The sequence below is a fragment of the Oryctolagus cuniculus genome, chromosome 14 (genome assembly GCF_051225735.1).
Source record: "Oryctolagus cuniculus isolate XC-2025 breed Fujian yellow rabbit chromosome 14, ASM5122573v1, whole genome shotgun sequence".
Lineage (NCBI taxonomy): Eukaryota > Metazoa > Chordata > Mammalia > Lagomorpha > Leporidae > Oryctolagus > Oryctolagus cuniculus.
The window spans coordinates 13460639-13486595 of record NC_142880.1 but is presented as its reverse complement, the minus strand read 5'-3'; the positions used below and the strand labels follow the sequence as shown (position 1 = coordinate 13486595).

The 25957-nt window shown below is 41.0% G+C and overlaps 1 protein-coding gene across 2 annotated transcripts in view; it reads right to left on the bottom strand.

Moving 5' to 3' along the window:
- The window catches only part of ADGRV1 (adhesion G protein-coupled receptor V1), a 603645-nt gene that overhangs the window by 404068 nt on the left and 173620 nt on the right, over window positions 1–25957 (bottom strand). For both annotated transcript variants that reach the window (XM_089313009.1, XM_089313008.1), the window contains 8 exons: window positions 16757–16979; window positions 16265–16469; window positions 12011–12157; window positions 10058–10313; window positions 7964–8166; window positions 6910–7086; window positions 6248–6430; window positions 3650–3832 (listed from right to left, as the gene is read on the bottom strand). In XM_089313009.1, the coding sequence (XP_089169135.1) occupies window positions 3650–3832; window positions 6248–6430; window positions 6910–7086; window positions 7964–8166; window positions 10058–10313; window positions 12011–12157; window positions 16265–16469; window positions 16757–16979 (1577 nt within the window). The remainder of the gene's footprint in view (window positions 1–3649; window positions 3833–6247; window positions 6431–6909; window positions 7087–7963; window positions 8167–10057; window positions 10314–12010; window positions 12158–16264; window positions 16470–16756; window positions 16980–25957) is intronic.

The window sequence follows — 25957 nt, the reverse complement described above, 5'->3', positions numbered from 1 at the left end:
CATGTGACTGAATGCTGACCAATCGAGTACAAGCAGTGGTGCTGCTGCACCTCATGTATCCACACAGTCCTCCCCATCCTCTCTTCTACTGTTAATCCACTGGAGAGAGGAGGCCCAGGATGTGTGGGAGATCAGTACCTCCTGAGAGGTGCAGTCTGGTGCCTGGGTTGCTGGTTGGGAAAGAGGCTTACAGAAGATTCAGCTGCCTAGGAACCCCGGCATACAACTCTTGTACAAAGATGAAATAAACACTTATTGTATGAGGGAATTGTGTTCAAGGAAGGGGTTCTTGGTCATAGCAATCAGGCTCCCCCACAATATAACCTGAACTGCCCCCAGGATTATCTGCAGTCGAACAACTTTAGTGTCTTCTAGGTTCAAAGAGATTTTGTAAACTGATAAACAGAGTGAGATTCAATATGCTAGTTCACCAGTCCTTATTAAAAGACCTGGTCCATGTGAATTAAATATGCTGACTCTATAAAGAAAAGTCCAAATTGAACCCAAAGATTCTCCCAGTTAAGGAAGTACAAATTATAGCACAAGGCTTTCCAAAGCTTTTGTTTTCTCATGGGATTTTGCACTGGGAGCAACAGGATGTATTTGAAGTCCATTATTGTGTATTCAGCTAGTACGTCAGTTGTTATACCCACTTTACCTTATTTAAGCCTCACGGGAGGTCTTAGAAATCTGAGAAATCTTCAATAGTTTACAGAAAATGTATGCTATGAAAAAACCATGCATATAGTTCAAAATGTTTAGTACAAAAATAAACTTATCCTCACTCTACAAACTTTCTGAACATTATATAGATACATGTGCACATATTCTCCCCACCTAACACAGGCATACATATTTAGAGACAAGGAACCTAGAACCCAATTCAGAGCCCAGTGCTCCTTCTACTTCTCCACAGAGACCAAACATATTTCATAAGAAACTCATTATAAATAAACCACATGTGTTAAATCTATGGAATCAGAAAAGACTTAACATTTTATGTTTCTCAATTAGATTTCCATGAATTACTGCTGTCCTCAAATGTTTAGTTGTGGCACTTGATCAGCTTACTAACAGGTTTATATTAATATCTTTTCTCAGTGTTCCTCAGTTTTGAATCTAATCTCAATGCTAAGAGAACATCCACTGTGTGCACAGCATTGTACATCTTAGATACCTGAAGTGCTAAAGGTAACCTCATGTTGTCAAGAAACTTGTGGTCAGAAAGACAGGACACAAGAAAATCAGGGGGCTGGTGCTATGGAGTAGCAGGTAAAGCCGCCCACAGTGCTGGCATCCCATAAGGATGCCATTTTGAATCCTGGCTGCTCCGCTTCCAATCCAGCTCTCCGCTGTGGCCTGGGAAAGCAGTGGAAGATGGCCCAAGTCCCTGGGCCCCTGCACCCATGTGGGAGGCCCGGGGGAGGCTTCTGGCTCCCGGCTTCAAATTGGCACAGCTCCAGCCATTGTGGCCAATTGGGGAGTGAACCAGCCGATGGAGGACCTCTCTCTGTGTGTAATTTTCACTCTGACTTTCAAAAAAAAAATTCTTTTAAAAAAAAATCAGGCACGGGAGGCTGGGCAAAACACTACTGCTAATGCTACTGATAGTCCAGAACAATTGACATGTAGGTAGTGTGCAGCCTGGATGACTTTTCACACATCAACTCATCTGTGTCTCATGATAACAAGAGTTGTAAGAATTTATACTGCAGGGCTCTGTTAGACTCCAAGACACACCAGAAATTTCAATCTATTACAAGAAGATTTTATATCTTAGACCAAGAGTTCATAAACTAGATTTATAGCCCTAACATTTATGGAGACAGCTAGAGAAAGTGAATACTATTTATTTTTCCCTAACAGTAAGATAAGTTTGAAAAGACATTTTTCACTGCTCAAGTCGAAAAGTGCAATGAAGTTAAAAGCAAAGCCATTATTGTAAGATTTCAGAAATTCAAGATATGAACACTAAAGCCTGAATATCTTCTCTAAACTCGGAAGCTAAACTCATTTTCACAACAATTAAGTTGCACATTCACATGTACTAAAATATTTATTTGCATTTATGTAAAGAAAGGAAGCCTGGTTGGATGTAGAACAAAATATGAGATGCACAGCATCTCCGCATTATAAATACTTACTGTCCTTTTCATATTTCCCAGACATTTTATGCTGCTTGGGAGACATCTACTCTGTCCATCTACCACTCCTAACACTTAGGTCTGTCTCTTTCCCAGAGAACAAAATGAGATTTGCTGGCCGACAACAGAAGTCGGCTCTGTCCCTCTTAGTATTCCCATTTTATATGAATGTCATTTCAATGAAATATTGTCATTGAATATGTCATTTCAATATTTCAATGAAATATTGTGCCCTTCCTGGGTTCTGTTTTTAAGTTGTGGAGTATCTGGGGAGCCCCGCTCTGATGCAGGTCTAGTCTTGTAGACACAGAATGGTAAAGACAATGGGCATGAGAGCAACTGGTTTATTATAAAATAGGATGGGTGCTGAACTGTTACCTATAACTGATTAAACAAATACTACAGTGGCATAGGAGTTAGAAAAGTTTCTGACTATGCAGGAATTATCTAAATATGTTTGTGATAATTTACCTTGGAATTTCTTTTAAAGGTAAAACCATACAAATCCTGATACAATCATAATAAACATTATAAGAGTTCACAGTGCTTTATATTTAAGGTATAATTTATTACTAGCTACCAAAACCAGCCGCACAAACATTAATTCTCCTGACTGATCAAGCTGTTTTATTTGTGCCTTGGTGGTTGAAGCAATAATAATTGGGCTTAGAAGTAAACAACCAATGAAAACCAAAGAGGAGGAAGCACACAAGGGCTGACAATGGTGTTGTGTTCAATGTCAGCCCTGCCAGAGTAAAGAACAGTGGGTACACCTGCAACAGTTAACCCATGCTGGGGTGCAACACCCAGACCCTCTGCAGCACCCTGCCCTGGGACCAGGGTGGTGGTCTGGCAGGAGGGCAGGTGGAGGAGCTGTGGACAAAGGATCCTTCTTACTCTTCCTCACCCAGTAAGCGTGAATCTCTTCCCCTTTGTAACCACCTGGCATTAAGAGCTCATCACAGCCGGCGCCGCGGCTCACTAGGCTAATCCTCCGCCTTGCGGCGCTGGCACACCAGGTTCTAGTCCCGGTCAGGGCGCCGGATTCTGTCCCGGTTGCACCTCTTCCAGGCCAGCTCTCTGCTGTGGCCTGGGAGTGCAGTGGAGGTTGGCCCAAGTGCTTGGGCCCTGCACCCCATAGGAGACCAGGAGAAGAACCTGGCTCCTGGCTTCGGATCAGCGCGATGCGCCGGCCATGGCACGCAGGCCGTGGCGGCCGTTGCAGGGTGAACCAACGGCAAAGGAAGACCTTTCTCTCTGTCTGTCTCTCTCACTGTCCACTCTGTCTGTCAAAAAAAAAAAAAAAAGAGCTCATCACACTCTCACACTCTGATGTGGGCACAGGCAGGAGGACTTGCCTTGCCATCAACAGCCAACCTCAGAAGAGACTCCTAAGAGAAGGAGATGAAGAATGGCAAAACGAAAAATCAAAGACTTTTTTTTCACTAAAAATTACATGAAAAATTAGTTGGTGGCCAGGCACTCCCCTGATATCTTTGACTTACTGTTTTTTCTTCAAATCCAAATATTCCAAACGGAGAGTCATTTTGCGGAATAACAACAGTTAACACAAGGTCATCATCGCCAAGCCTGCCACCTCCAGTCACCTTGACTAAGGAAATACTGAAGGTCTCTGTGAGCTCAAACTCGTCATCATCTATGATGGTGAGTTCCATCATTGCAGTCACCTAGGAAGGAAGAAAGGGAGGGAAGGAGAGTTGAGGACAGAGGGCACAGTGGGAGGAGACAATGACATCACAAGTTTGACTCTCATAATTTCCTAGTTGAGATTGAGAAATAATCCACAAGAAAAAAAAAAGCCCTTTTTTGGCTATTATACTCATAAAACTTTAAAAGTCATGTGTGTTTATTTTAAAATTAGAAAATTATAAGCCTATTTTCAAAATAAAAAAATTACATATGTAATGAGATGTAGTATCATTTAAAGGTACAAAGAGAATGGATTCTTATTCTTGGGGAAAAAATGTTAAATGCCATGCAGGTTCCAACATTCATTGCACAAATATAAAATGCAGTATACTTGCATTATTATTACACGATATGAAATGGAATCATAAAACTGATCACTGCTTTCTTCAATTAAAATAAATTTCAGTGTTTTCAAATACTCTTCTCGTAATATAGGGAGTAAAAGTCAGAAACAAAATCCAAATTTGCTGTTCTTAGATATCTATGTTGAGGGCCGGGGCCGTGGCTCACTAGGCTAATTCCCCACCCGCAGCGCCAGGACCCCGGGTTCTAGTCCCGGTTGGGGTGCTGGTTCTGTCCTGGTTGCTCCTCTTCCTGTCCAGCTCTCTGCTGTGGCCCGGGAGTGCAGTGGAAGATGGCCCAAGTGCTAGGGCCCTGCACCCGCATGGGAGACCAAGAGAAGCACCTGGCTCCTGGCTTCGGAGGATTGGCACAGCGCGCCGGCCATAGCGGCCTTTTGGGGGGTGAACCAACGGAAGGAAGACCTTTCTCTCTCTCACTAACTCTGCCTGTCAAAAAAAAAAAAGTGTTGATAAACTTGTAAATAAAGTTGAGTGCAGCTTCTGATTTCACTACTGGACATAGAAATATCCCAGCTGCGTTGCTGCAATTAAAATATTTTTCTGTATCCCAGCTGGAAATCCTGGGGCTCTGACATTTTCCAGAAGCTGAAGTTTTCTACCTACACCTTAAATTTAACAATGGAGACCCGTGAAAAATCTGGATGCCACATGCAAGCGAAAACCTGCTAAAATGGGAGCCTATTAAAATGTCTGCACCCCAAACTCCACCATAAAATAAAGAAAAAATTCATATCCCACAGAGAAGGTTAAGAACCATCCTGGTTCTAAGGAGACTCGTTGAGTGATGGGACTTGGTGCAGATAACAAATAAAAGCTGCTTCAGTGAAAATCAACTTATTTCTTTCTTTAATGTAAAAATCTCATTTACGTGCATTCCTCTTTTAGCAGGAAATGTTTCAGTCCTAAATAAGTTAACAAAATTCATGATCTCCAGAACCCTATGGAGCTGGCATTGTGGTACAGCAGGTAAAGCCATGTCCTGGGACGTCGGCATTCCATACAGGCACTAGTTCCAGTCCTCACCGCTGCACTTCTGACCCAGCTCCCCCACTAACACGCCTGGGAAAGCAGCGTAAGATGGTCTTAAGTACTGGGCCCCCTGCAAGCCACGTGGGAGATCCAGGTGGAGTTCAGATGCAGCCCAGTCCAGGCTGCTGTGGCCATCTGGGGAATGGACCAGTGGATGGAAGACCTCTCTCTCACACTCCAACTTTTTTAACAAATAAATCCTTTCAAAACATTAACAGGCTGTCATGTGTAGGAAAATCTAGATCTGTATTCTTAGCATATAGCAGTATTTACTCACCCTAAGAGGCAACTAAAGTTCACCCACATTATACAAATTGGCCTAAGCAAAATCAGACTCCCCATAGATAGATACCATGACTTAAAGATACTTACATTCTCATGGCTGTTCACCTGCTTTTTCTCATTTACTGGGATTAAAAATTTTATAAAAATCTTATTTTTAAAAATAGCTAGATTATGTAACTTATAACACTTAGATAATATTCTATAATTTTTAGGAAGGTTGGCCTAAATCTAGAATATTGGTTTTATTATTTTCCCCAAGTTTTAAGTAGTGTATTCCTTTTCTGTCATTTTGGTCTTTTTTTTAACTACAAAAGAAGCTTTAAATATTAATCTTTCAGTGAAAATTCTAAATGTATACCTCTGTTTATGACTACTGAGAAATACTGAGAATGAAAGAAATGTAATATTCACAGAAACAGTCTAGTTCACCAGGCAGTTTCTTCTACATCATTAGGTAGCTCGAAATCAAAATTGTCTTTAGAACTTATGTCAAATAGAATCGGGTAAGAAAGCTCAGAAGAGGGTGAGATTCTTGCCTTTTAAGCTCTCTTCCCAGGCCAACTTACAAATTATACATGAATTAGTATTTCTCCTTGACCCAACACAGAAACACCTAGAATATACTACCTATGTTACTAATGCACATTAATTTGGGAAATGCCTGTAAAACGTCTGAAGCACAACCTGAAAATGCTAACATGTTCATGACTATTGTACCTGTCCATCTGCAAATTCAAGAATTCCATGAGGTGGCTTAAAGTCTTCCAGGCCAGCACTATCTGGTGTTGCTGTCCAGTGAACGCCGACTGCCCCAAAGCTTCCAGCCATCCGTACTACAGGAACGTGAAGAACACTCAAGGGTGGTGGCACCTCGTAGGCGGTAATAATTCCACCAACATCCTTTAGTAAAGATCGTAAGTTGAAAGGCAAGGCATAAGGGACAACTCTTCTAAGTCAACAACGTCTATTGTTTCTACTTACTTTGCTTTACTGATTTGGATTTCAAAAAGTTCATGGAAAATGCAATTAGAAAATACACTCACTTAGGTGCAAAAAACTTTGAAATCCATTCAGCATTTTTTCATGGTATGCATTTTCTGTGAACTTTTTGAAGACCTTCTCATAGCCTTCAAAGTTGGAATTAATACCTGGATGGTATGCATGACAGGTCTTCAGAACTCTTACATTTAAGTTTAATGAAAATAAATTTGCTTAATCTTTTGGTCTAGCTCAAAGAGAACTAAACATTAGTGTTTAAGACAAATTTGGTTGTTTATCCAATTATAAATATTATACAAGCAGAGCCTCATTTTATAAAATAGCAAAATCAGCAAAGACAAGCTTCCTTATTGCTCTAAGTGAATGGAAGTTCATCTCACTCTGGCCACAGGAAACTTGAAAATTCCCCTGGGGTCATCATTTTCCTCGATCACTATCTCAGCTGCTTCCAGCCCTGGCCTCTGCATTTTGGGATGTCCAGCAGAGAAGTCAGAGTGCACCAGGGTCACCTCGGTGATTGTGACAATGAACCTTTCTTCCAACTCGGGAATATCGTCCTGGGGAGACAGGGAAAGAGCATGTTTTATGTTAGGAAGATGCTTAACTTGCATTGGAAACTTGCTATTTTCAGAAAGAACTGACTTTATCTATAGGAACCAGCAACTATCACACATGAAGGCGACCCCTTGTCAGACTTGAATGTGTTCCCACTGATCACTTTAGGGTCTATGGGTTATTCAAGGTTAATGGTGATGTTTAAATGGAATGCTCAAGCTCATCAGCCAGTAAGATCATTTTTTAAAAATCTAACCCAAAATTTTAATGATAGTGTATTGCGTATGTTTTACATATGTAATCTACTCATTCCCCACAGTTTATGGGAAATTGGCCAATGCTGCACTATATTTTAAAGCTGAAGCTTCTAGAGTTGTACATTTAAATGCAACCCTATATCATACTTATTTTAAATATTTTACATTACTTTTCGATAATAAAAAAATTCAAAAGATGAAAATGATATGCATTAAAAAGCAAAGGAAATCTTCCATTCCTTATGTCTTTTCCAGACTGTCCTTCCCAGAAGGCATCATTATCTAGCACCTCTGATACCATTACTAATTAAAGTTACAATAGAATATTATGTTTATTTAGTAATGTCTGTTATATGACATATAAATATATTAGCATGTATTATTGGTAATACTAATCCCATATAATTGTCAATTTCTTCTGCATCAATATAGATACATCCACATATTTTCTCCCTTTCTCTATACATGTACATATGGTTACACATTAATAGTCAGATACAAATGAAAGTAAATCTAAGCCATCTGAAGACAAATCTTGATCCAGGTAATTGCATAATGAGATGAAATGATCCTTTCAAACCAAGCATTTCCCTATATATCACATTCAACAAGCTACACTCACCGGCAAAATAGCAACTTTGACTTGAGTTTCTTCCTCGTTTTCTCTGATTATCACCATGGTATCTTGCAGCACATAATCTTCACGCTCCATAGCTTGATTATTGATGTGCAGTAAGGAGTTGGGTTTAGTTGACAAGTGAATGGCAATGTCCCCAAACAGTCCTTGGTCTCGAACAACTTTTAACTGAAGAAGGCTGTTGTTCTCTGCGACATAAACATGTCTCAAGTAAATAAGCTTTCCTCTTGGTTGTAAGGTAGAATTTCTGCATGCTCCCTTTTAGAAAGTTAGGGAAAGAGAGGCTAAACAAAGATAATGCACACTCCCAAGAAGACTTCTGTCCTCAGGAGCTGTGCTAAAAAACAAACAAACAAAAAAAAAAAAAAACAGCCTCCCCTCCGGGCTTCTATCCCACTGCTAACCTGATTCTCCAAGGCCACCTCCTAGATGGCACATCATATTCTTCTGCTGAGACGCTTTGAATTTCACAGAAGTGCATATATGCAGGTTGAGCAGAAGTAATAATTACAAATTCTCAGAAGATGGCTCAAAAATGAAAAATTGGGGCCATGATGGTGGTATAGTGGGTTAAGCCACCGCCTGCAGTGCCAGCATCAAGTCCCAGCTTCTCCACTTCAAATCCACCTCCCTGCTAATGTGCCTAGGAAAGCAACAGCAATGACTCAAGTACTTGGGCCCCTGTACCCACATAGGGGACTTGGAAGAAGTTACTGGCTCCTATTATCAGCCTGGCCCACCCAGCAGCCATCTGGAGAGTGAATCAGATGATGGAAGACCTCTCTATCTCTGCCCCTCCCTCTCCCTAACTCTGCCTTTCAAATAAAAATCTTTTAAAAAAATAAAAATAGTCATCATTTAATGACCAATTATTAGAAAACTGTTCTTAGATTAAGACTTTAATTATTAGAAGACATGTTCTTAGAGGTGCCTATACAGGGTCAAAGTATTTCAGTGTATTTGTAGTGTATCATACATATTTATCATAATACTGTTGCTAACACTAAACATTACCACTTTCAGTTTCTTGTGTATCATTACAGATACACTCATTTTCCACTTTCTATATACAAAGGTATACATATGGTTTTATATATATATATATGTATATATAATCATAGCCATTTGAAGATGAATGTACTTCCTTTCTTAGATTTTTTATTTTCCACATAGAATAGAAGAAAAAAAAAAAAAAAACAATGGCTGTCGATCTCCCGCTCTGGTCTGGTGAGTTTTGTTGTCCCAATATGTCTAACACATACAGCACCACTCCTGGCATTCACTAGCTTCTTCAAAAATGTTCAATGAAAAAAATGAACAGATAATGTTAGTGTAATTCTTCTGTTCTCACACATATGGATTTATAAAGGCCCCAGAGAATATCTATACATCATTTTTTTGCCATCAACTACTTAAATGAGACATAACCTGAAAGCTGGATCCCCAGTTATTATCTGAAACATTTAGAACCTCCATATAGTACACTATATATACACACAGATTAAATATAGCTTTGCATTGGCGTAAGTCAAAAGACCATTACCCACAAGAATCTATTTATCCAACAGTTCATATGAATACCATGTAGACTGCATCCCTCAAAGGAGACAGTAACTGATCACTGTACCTCACAGGCTAAGATGATTCTAATCTGTGTGGGGCTGAGCACTTGCTACATTTTTGAGCCATTTTCTGAGAATTTGTAATTATTACTTCCGCTCAACCTGCATAAGCATCTGGGTTGCCCACTGCTCCCTGTAACTATATGAAAGTCTGTAAACAGGCAATCTGAGTGAGGAAAGAGAACAAAGAAAGGATGGAAAGGAAAGCAAAAATGAGAGTTGTCACCTCTACTACAATGACAATATTAATATGCTGATGTTAATGTTATGGTAGTTATGTCTTTAATGAGTGTTTCTATTGATATTTTTAATCAATTATGATAAATTTAATAAAAACCAGAAAAGATCTTTGAACTAAAAAAGCACATGAAAATAAAAATTTACATTTTCTGTAAGTATTAGGATTTAATTACCCAGTGAAACTTCTAATACCTGAGAAACGGGTAAGAGGACTTACCTTTAGGCTCTGCCACCCTCACGAAGAGGGACTCGGGATGCCAGCCCACCAGGCCATGGGGTGAGTCGCTGGGCAGTATGGTTATCACACACTTGTTTCTTTTCTGATCAATGGTGGCAAATTTTGATGGGTCCTCCATTCCTTCTGTGGTAATGCGGGTGAGTGTTACACTCACAACCTCCGACAGCTCTGGGACATCATCAGCAAGAATGGTCACCGTGATTGTACACAGTGCCTGTCCTTCAGCAAATGAAATCTACAATTTTAAAGAAAGATGATTTCATCTATTTTGGTAAAAACACCAAAAGGCTATTTTCTTTTAATATGACCACCCCTGAAATAACAAGAGATGCTAAACAAGCATAACAGGATTCTACAAGAAAATCAACCATGTTTCATATTTAAAGTTCAAAATGTTAGGAAAAAAAAGTAAATTATATAATCAAACCGTCACAGCCTACTTGTTATTACAATACAGAGTGCATAGTCTCTCTGGGACTGTAAGTGCTAGATTCCATATATAAAGATCTATATATAAAAAATAGCAGAAGGTGGCATACCGAACATTTTTCCCAGGAAGACTTTTGTCAGGATCACTATTTCCTCTGGCTAAACTCTGAATAGATGTATCACCTAACAGCGAATCAACCAAACTAGAGGTAGAGAGAAAAAGGGGGAGATGCAACCATACCATCTGTCCCTTCCTTTCCTGCCTCCTTTGTCTAAAAAGGCCAATCCAAGTTTGCCCAAAGGCATCTGAGGGCCTTGATGATGGAGCTTCCGTTTGCTCCATGAATGTCATTTCCCATCATGCACCAGCTCCTGGTCTACTGTTTTGCCAGCTATTTACAGTTATTTGGGCCAGCACAGCAGGTCGGTGCCTCTACCTTTGCTGTCACTCATCTGTTCCCCAGAGAAGGCCCTGTAGAACAGTAGCTCAAGAGCTTTATTAACAAAATCAGGGGTCAGGACACAGGCCTGTTGTCCAAATCGTTTTTCCAAACAAGTTTTACAGGAACAGAGTAAGCACACTGCCTCTCAGAGCCGCTCACTCAGTTTGCTTATATTTCAGAGCTCAGTTACATTTCAGTGCCACAGAAACAAAGGACTTGTCAGAGAGACAAGGTTCACAAAGCATAAGGTATTTACCACCCAGCCCTTTACAGAAAACATGTATTCACCCCTGAATAAAGTCAATACTTCAAAATACAGTCTGTTCCTAACGTACTATTAGGCATTTAAGTTAGAAATTATTTCAACCATGTGTATGTAAGTCTTGATTGGGGAAATATAAAACAGAACATACAGAACCTGAGAAATAGAACCTATGGTTTTAGAAGCTGGTGTACAGTAGCTATTAAATGCAATAGAGGGGCTGGCGCTGTGGCTTACGTAGTAGGCCAAGCCACAGCCTGTAGCACTGGCCTCCCAAATAGGTGCCAATTCATGTCCCGGCTGCTTCCCTTCTGATCCAGCTCTCTGCTGTGGCCTGGGAAAGCAGTGTAAGATGGCCTAAGAGACAGCAGTGGCTCAGCCCTAAACTGGGAGCAAGTCCACAGCACCAGCTCAGTTGCAACTGTCCATGCACTAACTTCCACCTCTGCACGTTCTCGCCCTGCTCACTCCCTTACAGAGCCATCTCCCTCGTAAACCTCTGTCCGCAGCTCTCAACCATGTTGCCATGCCCAGTTCGATTGGCTTTATCTTCCTGACAAGGTCAAGACACTTCTACAACATTTTGAACATCAAAAGGGATGACTTTTTACAGTTACTTGTTTTCCAGAAAGAACAGACTACGATACAACTAACCTGAAACCGTATCTCTATGGCGATTATTAGGAATCCAGTATTGACACGGTCAGACTCAAAACACTTCAACATAAGAAAGTTTGATTACATAGTAACCATAACTGAAAATTTTTCTGTAACTCTATAATTTTATAGTCTACATACCACTCCTGAGGTAGGAAATATATCACTCGTACTTCCATCCGCCTCCCATGCCACAGTTACACGTCCATATGTTCCTTTTAAGCGTTCAACATTCAAGGTCACTAGGCTATCCTGTTCCATTTCTTCCACTTGTTTGTATAATGAATTCTAAAATAGAGAAAGGTACCTTGAAATTACCAAAAGACTCCTCTTTGTGTTATTATACATTTGCAAGCTTCATAGTACTAAGCAACATGATATAGTAAGTGAAAAACAGTAGTTAAGAAAAAGCCATGTAGAGTATGTTTTTATTTTAAAATACACATGCCTAAATAAGAAAAATATCAAATTAAAAGGAAATGTTAATTTTTATAGGATTTTTTTATCTCCCGGTTTTTACATTTTTCACATTATCCTCAATGAGCATAAACTTACATCATTCTTTTACATTTGGGTTTTTTTTCAGGTTTTTTTCTAACTAAAGATTATTTTTAACTTGTTTGAGTAACAAGAAGAGAGTGAGAGAGTAGAGAGCAAGATCTTCCAATCACTGGTTCATTCCTCAAATGGCCCCAATGGTCAGAAGTGGCCCAGGCTTAAGCCAGCAGGCAAGAACTCCACCCAGGTCTCCCATGTGGGTAGCAGGGGCCCAAGCACTTGGACCATCTTCTGCTGCCCTTCCAGGAGCTGGATCAAAAGCAGAGCAATGGGTCTTGAACCTGTGCTGACATGAGATGCCAGTATTCCAAGCAGTAGCTTAATCCACTGTACCACAACACTGGCTCCTTCATCACCCTTACACTCAGAAAGCAAATGCCACTTCAATAGAATTCATATCATTTAACAAGTCTGTAGGGGCATAAGGAACAGGTGAGTGTGGACATCTCTCCCCGCAGGTCTTTGTGTAGTGACATCAGGACAACGAAGGTGCTCTTCTGTCCACTTGTAAATGTCTCTCCTTAAATCCAAGTCCTCTGAAATGTCCCTGCTTCCACTGGTGTTGCTTCATTCCCACCTCCAAGTGTTTACAACTTTTTCCTTCCAGACACATCCCTGTTACTTACATAAGAATTCCTTGCTTTCTTCTTGTCACCAATGCTTCCAAGCTTTCCTTCATTGCAAACTATTTCTACCTTTGTGTGACTACAGCACTCTTCAGACACAGTCAACAGCTGTTGCCAGCTATTTCATGAATTTTCCTCCAAATGAATACTTCAAAGACCCCCTTGTTATAATACCCCTGGCTTCACCAAAGACAATAAGGAGCAGGAATATTGAGATTTTTTATCTTTCCAGTCTTCCTCTTCTTTTTACTAAGATAATCTACAAAGAGACTACTAATTTCTTAAAGCATCGGATAGCTTCTATTTAGAATGCTAATTTGGGTACAGATGCTATCACAATTATTTTACACAGTATTTTAATACATTGTTATAGATGCTATATTGTAATAAAATCTCACTCAAGGCAATCATTCTTGGAAAAATATGCCTTAATTTCAAAATATGCATGTAATTTATTCACAAAAGACAATGCCTTTTTCAAAAACTTCCCTTCAGCTTCATGAGGGTCTAATGCCGTCAGAAAATATTCCAGCAATGCTCATTACCTCTAACCCTCATCTTGGAATTAGGCTGTCCAGAAACAAGGGATTGGATTGAGGAATTCTTCTGAATGGACTGAAGGACCTGGGATACTACCTACTGGCAAGGATCAAACGATAGTTACAGCATGTCTTGAGGAATTTAGGAACACGCTTCAGGAAGAGATCAGCCACACTCAAAATAGCTGAGGAATCAAATGCGTGCTCTACCTGCAGCATGGAGTCAAGGTTGGCAGGTGGAAAGGGGTTGGGGGGCAGAGCGCAGTGGTCTCAGCCCCAGACCCCAGCTGTCTGCATACTTTATGAGGTCTCCTGCAGGCTACCTGGGTGGTCTTTCCTCCTCTGCACAAGGGCAGATTCATGCTATAACACTCAGTGTGTCAGTCTCTTTTCTAGCACAGAGATGAAGCTGAGAGCAAAGCTTTTTTTCCCCTAACCAAAGGCTCCCATTTCCCTGAAGGCCAGATGCATTGAGGTGCAAAGGAGCTGGTGCAGGAAAGTGTTTCCAAAGTGGCCCGCCTGCTACCCCTGCACAGGCCTGTGCCCAAGCTTAGCCCCAGCTGGTGTGGGGAAGTTGAATTTCAGACAGGTTCCCACTGCTCCCAGAACTGAAAACCATCTCCCTGTGCCTAAATCATTTGTCCAGTGCGACTTACGTCGAACATCTGTTTTCCTTCTGGGACTCCACTGTCTGGGTATGTGCCAGGCAGGGGTGCCCATGTGACCAGCCTTCCATTAAAACCCTGGGCACACAGCCTGAACACAGATTCCTAGGCTGGTAACAAACACTTCCCCACATTGTGACAGCTTGCTGCTTGGGGGATTGTGTCCCTTGTCACCGCTCTGGGAGAGGTCTCCTGGGAGCTTCTCTTTGGTACCCTCTGGACATCATTAGCTCCGCCCTCAGATGATCTGTCCTGGGACATTTGCTACAATAAATGGCTACCTTGGGCATGACTAAAACGCTCTCAGTCCTGTTAGTATTCCACTCAACCTTTAAAACTTTAGGTTATCATGGGGGCTTCCTCAACACAGGTCCCTGGCCTTTAACCACTTGGGCTTCTGCCCCCTGTCCCCACCCACCACCACCTCCAATACTGACCTCAAGTCCAGTGGCTCTTTGTTGCTCCAGATGGGCCTCTGTCCTCCTGATGGGTCCCCCTCTGCTTTGAGGGCTCCTAACCCACACAGACACATCACTCATGCCCTCAGGCCCCACAGCCCAGTCCTCCATCCTTACTGCACATAGCCCCCTGATCACCCTGGTGAATGAATGAGGGAGACTGTTAGCCAGGTCAGGCCAATGAGGCATCAGGAGCTTTCTGGAGGCACTCGGGACATTTCTTCCTCACTATGATCATATAAAGAAAGCCTCGGTCCCTAACTGGACAAGAATAAGGAAGATGCAGCCCTAACTCTAACACCAGCTTCCCAAAAACCAAGAGAAGGATAAGCTTTGTGCTGGCAAAGTATGGAGATGGAAAGAACCTGAGCCCTGGTGACTCAGGAGAGCCTCAACCAGCCCCCTTGTCTGTGGACGTGCATTCAGTGTTGAAGCCAGCGTGAGCTAGGTTTCCCTTATATGTAGAATGTTTTGGAGACAGATAACAGGTATAAACCTGGTTAAGAAGGCAGAATGCCCTTTGCAAAGAGGACCAAACAGTGCAATGCGAGTGGGTGTGCTTTAGCTTGTGGGTAAAAAAATATGAAGTCTGAAGGGGAATGGCCTGGGAAGATCAGCCTGGGTCTCTTAACTCAGGGAAAAGGTGCCTGTGAAGCTCAGGTGGTTAGAACCCCCCCCCACACACACACACAGAACCAAAGGTATAATCGGACAGTACTCTATCTGTGTGCATGCAATACAACAGTGTGTGAGGGATGCTCAACAGGTTCACAGAAAAGGACTATTAAAAAAAAAAAGGTTTCAAAGCTTTTGGCTGCAAAATAAACTCCTCTTTTAATTTCATTTTCCATTAGCTTTTAGAAGGGCCTTTGTATGATGTTTAGAATCTGTTTTAGCATTGCCCTCTGTGACAAGGCCAACAATACCAACTCCTAGATCATGACCAAGTTAGTAGAGGTGGGCAGCACGGCCCAGCACATGTTAAGCCACCACCTGCAATACTGGCATCCCAGCTCACAGGCCCAGGTTGTGTCCTGGTTGCTCTACTTCCAATCCAGCTTCTGCTAATGCTTTCTGAGAAAGCAGTGGATGGCAGCACAGGACTGCAGTCCCTGCTACCCAAGTTGGAGACCTGGATGGAGCTCTGGGCTCCTGGGTTTCTCCTGGCCCAGCCCAAGTCATTGTAGCCATTCGGGGAACGAACCAGCAGATGGAAGATCTGTCTCTCCCCCTTCTCTCAGTCGCTCTGCCTTTCAAATAAATCTTTAAGTTAGTAAAATTTAAAATTCAACCCTGTAAAGTGAATATGTACAAAATAATTGATATTAGGACTATTAGGACAAGTTGACCAAAAGAGTCCAGCATATCAAATTGTAAATTCCAAGGTGCCGGTAGAATTCACATTAAAATGAGAGTAGCAAAGAAAGAAGGGGAAAGTATCGTTTCCAACTGACAATACTCAAAGTATGACTCAGTGCATGCTGATGGCAACTAACACATAAATCAAATACGTTATTTTGACTTTTGAGTTCCCTGAGTGTGTGGGTACCTGAGCGAATGCGACAACTCCATAGGCATCATCATTAGACAGAATAGTTATTTTCACGTAACCATTGATACCAATCTCTGCTCCTCCCCTGGGATTTTTAAGTTGAACTCTGAAGGATTCTTTTTCCTCTGGAACCACATCATCAAGGATATTTACTGCTATCGTAGCTTCTCTGTCACCAGGTTCAAATTTAAGTTCACCTGAACTAGCGTAAGAAACATTTATAGAGTGAGTCAAGTAAAACAAACTAAGAAATACACATAGATTACTATAAAACCCCGACAATTATTAAAGGTTTGGAAAAACCACAATTTATAGATAGCATTTTAATATGAAATATCATTAACTTGATAGCATAAACAGCCATGCTTCTGGGTTATAAATACCTCTTACATTTAGTCAATTTTTCATTCTCTAAATAAAGACTTAGAAATTAGCTGCTAAGCAAAATTACAGTGAACACACAGACACAGCACAAATTGCTGAGCCTACCTAGGAATAAAGTCAGACTGGCTGGAGACATAGGCCAGCTCGCACAGGTGTGCATGCGCAGTGCCCACAACAGCAATTAAATTCTTGCTCAAATTAAGGGACTTTACTGTGACAGAAGCTGCGTCCTGGGCCGAAGGCGCCTCCAGAGTGAAAGAGAACTGATTCAGCTCCGAATTCCAGCCGTAAAGAGCAGACACATCTTGGCCAAGGAGAAGAATGTGGACTGCAGGAGAGAGAGAATGCATCCGGAATGAGAAGGAACAGTCAGCTCACCCACTTCCTGAACAGTGCCGAAGCCAGACATTTCCAACTCTCAAAGTTCCATGTGGATTTCTGAGGTAACCATATATGATTTAATTTTGGAAATGATGTAAATAGTAAATGATCGAGCCAGCTTGGCAGTGTACTCAAACCCATTTAACAGAAGACATCACTGACGGGTAAAAACCCAAATAGACCCTGGAACTTCTTTGGATTAATCTTAGTATTTATTTATTGTATTAATCTCAATATCGACTTATATTTATGTTCTGACACTGAAAGTTTTATTTTTGCATTTTGCTTTTTAATGTCTATATGAATTAACAGTTGACATAGCTATATATAGTATACATAAAATTTCTTCCTAACAATCTTATGCTATGAGATACATGATTTTATACTTCATATGTTGCTATATAGTTCTCAAGTTTCTAATTTTAGTGCATAGATAATAAACCATAGAACTGAACTTCAACATGTCTCATCATCTCCCTACACTCGGTACTATTCAATTTTAATTAAGCAGAGACAGAATTCTTTATATTAATTACTTTCACTTGCTAAATTATTCAAGGTATTTAGTTAGGCCATGAACAAATTTATGGTGATTGGAGTTTATTGTACCAATACTTTTGCTATAAGGGACTCATGCTTACAAAGTTCAAAGCAATACAACAGATTTGTATCTACAGAAGTTGTGACGCAAAGAGGACTATGTGATATACAATACTAAACTATATTTAGGACAGGGGATAAAAGAAACCATAGAAAACCATGCACAAATGCCAGGACTTAGAGGAACACATTGCAACATAAAGATTAGGTATTAAAATGGCACAGGGAGAGCCGGCGCCGTGGCTCAATAGGCTAATCCTCCACCTTGCGGCGCCGGCACACCGGGTTCTAGTCCCGGTTGGGGCGCCGGATTCTGTCCCGGTTGCCCCTCTTCCAGGCCAGCTCTCTGCTATGGCCAGGGAGTGCAGTGGAGGATGGCCCAGGTGCTTGGGCCCTGCACCCCATGGGAGACCAGGAAAAGCACCTGGCTCCTGGCTCCTGCCAGGATCAGCGCGGTGCGCCGGCTGCAGCGGCGGCCATTGGAGGGTGAACCAACGGCAAAGGAAGACCTTTCTCTCTCTGTCTCTCTCTCTCACTGTCCACTCCGCCTGTCAAAAAAAAAAAAAAAAAAAAAAAAAAAAAAAAAAAATGGCACAGGGATCCTTGTAATAGCATGGGTCTCTTCTAAAATTCTAGTCTACATGTTATAATGGGAAACCACATACCCTTACTATTTTTTTAAAAAAATGTTATTTTTATTTAGCTAAACAGATTTCAAGTCTTTCATATATACTATTTTAAGCTCATAATGATACTTCATACCATCCTTCTCTCCCTCCTAATTTGTGCCATAATATACTTTCAATTTATACCCACATGCTTATTCTTCCACTAAATAAAGAAATCAACAAGTAGTACAAAGACCACTGTTCCATAAGGCCCTAGTGCTTATATAAAAAACTAGTGACCATGTTTATTTATAGTAATCAGTTGAAGTACTGTACCATTTAATAAAGGCTGCCTAAAAGATCAAGGAAATTATAAACACACTTCCATTTTTAGTGGTCATGTCTTATAAAGCTTTGCAAAAGCAAAAACTTTTGAAAGGAAGAACAAACTTGGAAGGCAACATTGTTCAAGCTTATCTGATCTGACACCTCAGTGAGGAACATCACGTGTCCTGAACACCTCTGATTAAGTGGCTTAGCCTTCAGAGATACACCCCTGTATACTACTTCCCAATCTGATTTGTAGGAGTAGAAACCAAAAGATACTTGACAGTCACAGCAGGAAACACAAGTTTCAAATCTTCACACAGACATTTCCTGACTTACAATGAGGTGACATCCCAGTAGACGCAGTCAATGTTGAAAATACCTGAAGTCAGTCTTAAAAATCTTTCAGGGAACTCCAAGATGGCAGAGTAGGGAGGAAACTTACTGCTCTAGTCCAGGAAAAGAGTTTAAATAAAGTGGCGAGTGCGCACTCTCAGGGAAGAGTTAGGGAGAAAACAGCAGAGGAAATGCTATGCAAATTAGAGGGACACAGTGGACCTACATGGAAGGTGTGGATGCCCACAACTCAGGACTCGAGCAGCCAAGGGTTTATGCACCAGCATTGGAAAGTGAGTTGAGACCAGACCACAACAGCCAAAGCAACTGGAGCTAAAGCTGCAGGAAGAGCCTAGAGGCAACCCAGCTTGGAGCCCTGTGGGGGATAGTGAACCTGCCAAACTAGAGAGAAAAAAAGAAAGAAAGAAACACACACAGAAAGAGAGACAGACAGAAAGACAGACAGAAAGAAAAAGAGGGATACATTTCTCTCTCCCTGATCACTTTACAACAGCATCCTGTAACAAACTGATAGGTTAGGTGCCATTTTGGACATACATAACCGCTATGCCAGCTTGTGTCTGCACCCAGTGACCAGCCAAGTGGAGACTCCTGATTCTACTGGGGAGAAGTAACACAGGGCTAGGAGCTCATGACTGTGAGAGGCTTCTGTGCCGGAACTGTAGAAAAAAAAAAAAAACCTGAGGCTGTGTGGCAGGGCTCAGGGTGTGGCTGGGACTTGGGGCAGTCCCAGTGGGAGACTCCACATGCTCAGGGCTTCTTGGTTACCTGGTAAGGGACATTGCTGGGGAAACTGAACTTACACTGAGCACTACACAGATCCTTTGTGTGGTCCTTGGGGCAGAGCAGATGAATATTTTTCCCACTGGGGCTAGTGCTCAGGCATTGGTCTCTTTTGAGGAGAGGAGCTCAGCTGAGCAGAATAAACTTACCTTCTGATCTAAAAAAAAAAAAAAAATTACCACCTCAAACCTGGGTGTGTCACCTTAGACATGCCCTTCACCCTGGAGAACTGAACAGAGCTCCCTGGCCACACCCACTACAAGCCTCTAGATATTCACTTAAAGCATATACCACTGATCTACAGAGTCACAGTACAAAGATAAAAGCTGATACAGGAAGAAAAAAAAAATGAGTATCTCCACAAATACTGAACAAATGCACCAACTCAACAAACAAGAATAAGGAAGACAACCTGATGCCCCCAAAAGGACACAACACTTCAATACTAGATTGTGAAGATGATGAGATGGAAGAAACTCAAGAAATGGATTTCAAAAAATTGACGATAAGATTACAGAGAAGTAATCAAAGAAAATGCACAAATTACTGAAATCTGTACAGGAAATGAAAGAAAATTTCTCCCATTAAACAGATCTTAAAGAGAACTCAAAAGGAAATGAAGATTTGAAAGAAAAAAAAAAGCAGTGGAAAGCCTTAACAACAGAAGGTAAAGGAAGAAAATCTCAGTAAAAGTTCAAAGGAAACTCAAAGCAAAAAATAGGAATATTTTTGTAAAAATGGCAGGGCAAAGTCATTACTTAACAATAGTCACCTTGAATGTAAATGGTCTCAACTCTGCAGTTAAAAGAAACATACTAGCTGAACGGATTAAAAAAAGAGAACCCAGTGCCAGTGCTGTGGCGTAGCAGGTAAAACTGCCGCCTGCAGGGCCAGCATCCCATATAGGCACCAGTTTGACTCCCAGCTGCTCCAGTCCCAGCTGTGGCCAGGGAAAGCAGTAGAGAATGGCCCAAGTCTTTAGGCCCCTGCACCCATGTGGGAGACCCAGAAGAAACTCCTGGCTCCAGGCTCCAGATCAGCTCCAGCCATTATAGCCATCTGGGGAGTAAACCAGCAGATGGAAGACCTCTCATTCTACCTCCCCCTCTCCGTAACTCTTTCAAATAAAGTAAACAAATCCTAAAAAAATCTATTTAATGCCTACAAGAAATCCATCTCAACAACAAAGATTCATGCACACTGAAAGTGAAAGGATGGAAAAAGATTCCATGCCAACAGAAACTAAAAAGAGTTGTGCAGCCATCCTAAAATCAGACAAAATAGACTTTAACACAAAAACTGTTAAGAGAGACAAAGAAGAGCACTAATTAATGATTAAGGGATCAATTCAACGGGATAATATAACTATTATCTCAATAGATGCAGACAAAGTGTTTGATAAAATGCAACACTTTTCATGATGAAAACTTAAGCAAATTGGGTATAGAAGAAGCATTCCTCACCACAATCAAGTCAATTTAAGACAAACCCATGGCCAGCATCCTATTGAATGGGGAAAAGTTGGAAGCATTTCCATTGAGATCTGATACCAGACAGGGATGCCCACTCTCACCATTGCTATTCAATACAGTCCTGGAAGTTTCAGCCTGAGTTGTTAGCCAAGAAAAAGAAGATACAAATTCAGAAGGATTCAGAAGGAGGAAGTCAAACTATCCCTATTTGCAGATGACATGATTCTATATACAGGGATTCTAAAACATTAAACTAAGAGACTATTCCAACTCATAGAAGAGTTTGGTAAAGTAGCAGGATGCAAAGTCAATACGCAGAAATCAACAGCCTTGGTATACACAGACAATGCCATGGCTGAGACTGAGCTTCTTAGATCAATCCCATTCACAATAGCTACAAAAAATAAAATTAAGTATCTTGGAATAAATTTAACCACAGAAATCAAAGATCTCTGATGAGAATTACAAAACATTAAAGAAATAGAGAATACAAAAATGGAAAAGCCTTCCATGTTCATGGATTGGAAGAATATAAAAATGTCCATTCTTCCAATAGTAATTTACAGATTCAATGTGATACCAATCAAAATACCAAAGACATTCTTCTCAGATCTAGAAAAAATGATGCCGAAATTCAAATGAAGGCACAGGAGACCTCGAATAGCTAAAGCAATCTTACACAACAAAAACAAAGCTGGAGACATTATAATACCAGACTTTAAGACATACTACAAGGCAGTTATAATCAAAACAGCCTAATACTGGTACAAAAAAACAGATGGACAGACCAATCTAAATAACTACAACCAACTTATATTTGACCGAGGAGCTAAAACTAATCCTTGGAGAAAGGATGGTCTCTTCAACAAATGGTGCTGGAAAAACTGGATTTCTGCATGTAGAAGCATGAAGCAAGACCCCTGCCTTACACCTTACACAAAAATCCACTACATATGCATTAAAGATCTACATCTATGACCTGACCCATCAAATTATCAGAGAACATTGGGGAAACCCTGCAAAACATTGGCACAGGCAAAGAGTTCTTGGAAAAGACTCCAGAGGCACAGATAATCAAAGCTAAAATTAACAAATGGGATTACATCAAATTGAGAATCTTCTGTGCTGCAAAAGAAACACTCAGGAAAGTGAAAAAGCAACCGACAGAATAGGAGAAATTATTTGCAAACTATACAACTGATAAAGGATTTATAGCCAGAAAATACAAAGATCAAGAAATTCCACAACACGACCGGTGCCACAGCTCACTAGGCTAATCCTTCGCCTTGCGGCACCAGCACACCGGGTTCTAGTCCCGGTCGGGGCGCCGGATTCTGTCCCGGTTGCCCCTCTTCCAGGCCAGCTCTCTGCTGTGGCCAGGGAGTGCAGTGGAGGATGGCCCAAGTCCTGGGGCCCTGCACCCCATGGGAGACCAGGATAAGTACCTGGCTCCTGGCTTCAGATTGGCACGGTGCACCGGCCTCAGCGTGCCGGCTGCGGCGGCCATTGGAGGGTGAACCAACGGCAAAAAGACCTTTCTCTCTGTCTCTCTCTCTCACTGTCCACTCTGCCTGTCAAAAAAAAAAAAAAAAAAGAAAAAAGAAAAAGAAAAAAAGAAATTCCACAACAAAACAACTCAGTGAACAAATGGGCAAAGGATTTAAACATTTTTTAGAACAGGAAATCCAAATGGCCAACAGACACATGAAAAAATGTTCAGGATCACTAGCTGTCAGGGAAATGCAAATCAAAACCACAATGAGGTTTCACCTCACCCCAGTTAGAATGGCTTTCATATATAAATCAACAAACAACAAATGCTGGTGAGGATGTTGGGGAAAAGGTACCCTAGTCCACTGTTGGTGGAAATGTAAACTGGTAAAACCACTATGAAAGTCAGTTTGGAGATACCTCAGAAATCTGAATATAGCTCTACCATATGACCCAGACATCCCACTCCTGGGAATTTACCCAAGGGAAATGAAATCAGCAAATAAAAGAGTTATCTGTACCCACATTTTATTGCAGCTCAATTCACAATAGCTAAGACATGAAATCAACCTAAATGCCCATCAACTGAAGAATGAAGAAATTATGGGATATGTACTCTATGGAATACTACACAGCAGCAAAAAAAATAAAAATAAAAATGGATGAATCTGGAAAAATCATACTTGGTGAAATAAGCCAGTCCCAAAAGGACAAATACCATATGTTCTCCCTGATCTGTGATAATAGAGCACCTAAAAGGAAATTTATAAAGTGAAATTGACACTTTGAGGAGCAATAACTTCAACAGCCCTAGTCTTGGCTGGTGAACAGTTTTTTTTTTTCATCATACTATTTGTTGAACTCTTTATTTAACCTAGTTAATTATGTGTATAAAGTCATTCAAAATAGATCAATAAAAAATAAGAGTGGGAATAAGAGAGGGAGGAGAAAGTAACTGTAAAGCTGTATACTTCTGCATACATTCCTATGGACTTGTTTCTAAGGGTACAGTTTAAAAACTTGCCAGAGGACCTCAAATCCCATTAAACTGGGTGGTAAAAATGCAAAGAAAAAGGTGATGAGATGGGGACCGGGTGAGTGTGTGTGTGTGTGTGTGTGTGCACGCGCGCGCACAGGTCTTTGATTTAAAAAGTGAGCTCTTGCTCTCATGGTCAAAAAAACCTAGAGAAGATGTCTGAAAACAAGCTGGTCATACTTGAGACTAGAGACATTGGATGGTAGCGAGCCTGAGAAATCAGCACTAGATTCGGAAGACAGTTAACAAGTAAAATCCATGGGAGTTGGTGGTAGAAGAGATGTGGGGAAAAGAGAGGATGTCAAGAATGAGTCCTAATTTCTGAAGTTAGTGGATGAGTGGTGGTCCTATAACTCTTGTGGTGATCACCTGGGAGCAGACCTAGTTTGTGAGGACAGATGATGAGTTTGATTGGGTATGTTAGATTTGAGTTTTTGGGTGTCACTGGTTGTTACTCAGTAATTGATGGCAAATACACATGGGAAGTCCCTTGGTGCCAAGAGCCATTTTTACTACAGACAGAACTGAAAGGTCTAGAAAGAGGTGAAGTAGTGTATAGAAGGTGGGCTCCAACCAACCCTGACTAAACTCTACTCTTGGAAGGGCATGTGAAGTAATACGTATGGACAAGAAGGTCAGAAAATAGAGCTGACACTTGCTAAGTGATGACTATGTCCTAGATGCTATAATGTAGTTTCTTATCTCATTTAAACCTCAAAGCTACTAAAAGGACAGTTATCCTTCCCTCCACATTCTGCCAAACTTCTTCCATGTTTTCCCAAACTTCATGAAAGTGATTAGACATGAGCATAATTTTTGGAAATCATTTGGATTACACCATTGCTCTGTCCATCCCTGTTCAATCACCTAAAAAAGAAATCCAAGACAGGTTCATCCCATCTGCTCTGTTCTCCATCTGCACCATATGGGGTCCAGATCAGCTGCTCAGCTCTAACTTCTTCCAACTCCCAAAACCCCTCCACAAAGCCCTATTGAACAGATTGGGAGGGATGGATGGATGGGTGTGTGTGTGTGTGTGTGTGTATATGTGTGTGTGTGTGTGTGTGTGTGTGTATATATATATATATATATATATATATATATATATATATATCTCCCGATCTTTTTCCTGAACCTTCCCTTCATTTCTTTGCCCTGGAACTCAGTTCTCTCCTGAGGACACTGCTTGTTGTGCAGTGCTGCGTGGCCACTTCAGCTCTTGCCAGTTAATTCTTATATTTCCAGATCTGTAAGTGGCCCAGGGGCTCTATCACTTCATCATGGGACTTCTCAATATGTACACCCACTCCTTAAGGATTTCAAAGGAAGGCAACTTGAGTTTTCATAGTTTTGCTAGCAAAAAGACAATTATATAGCCAGTGCTACTTAAAATTCTGTTCTTTGGAGCAGAGATAATTTTTTCTTTATAAACTGTTTGGTCCAGCAGTAAAAACATCTATTTGGTTTTGAGCAGTAAAAATGTATTTTCAGGGAAAACACTTTCTGCACACACATGCGGATGGTCCCCGACTTTCATTGGTTTTACTAAGAATTTTTGGATATTGCGTTGGTGTTAATTTGGATCTTGAATTTGGATCTTTTCCTGTGTTAGCAGTTTGTGGTATGGTGTTCTTATGATGCTGGTCACTGACAGTGATCCACTTGGTCACAAGAATAAATGATATGTACAGTGTATTGCAATTAACAAATTACAGGAGGTATTCAACACAAGTTTAAAATAAGCTGTGTGTTAGATGATTTTACCCAGCTGTAGGCTAATGTAAGTGTCCTGAGGTAGGCTAAGCTACCATGTTCAGTAAGTTCCATGTTTTAAATGCATTTTTGAATTTAGGTATTTTTCTCTTTCAGTTTTTGTTAAGGAATACAAATTTCTAAAGTACAACTTTAGTGCATGAGGAGTTAGTACAACTTTAGAAATTTGCAGTCCTTAACAAAAACTGAAAGAGAAAAATACCTAAATTCAAAAATGCATTTAAAACATGGAACTTACTGAACATCGTAGCTTAGCCTACCTCAAAAGTACAACTTTAAGGCCAACGCCGCAGCTCACTAAGCTAATCCTCCACCTGCAGCGCTGGCACTCCGGGTTCTAGTCCCGGTCGGGGCGCCAGTTCTGTCCCAGTTGCTCCTCTTCCAGTCCAGCTCTCTGCTGTGGCCCAGGAGGGCAGTGGAAGATGCCCAAGTGCTTGGGCCCTGCACCCACATGGGAGACTAGGAAGAAGCACCTGGC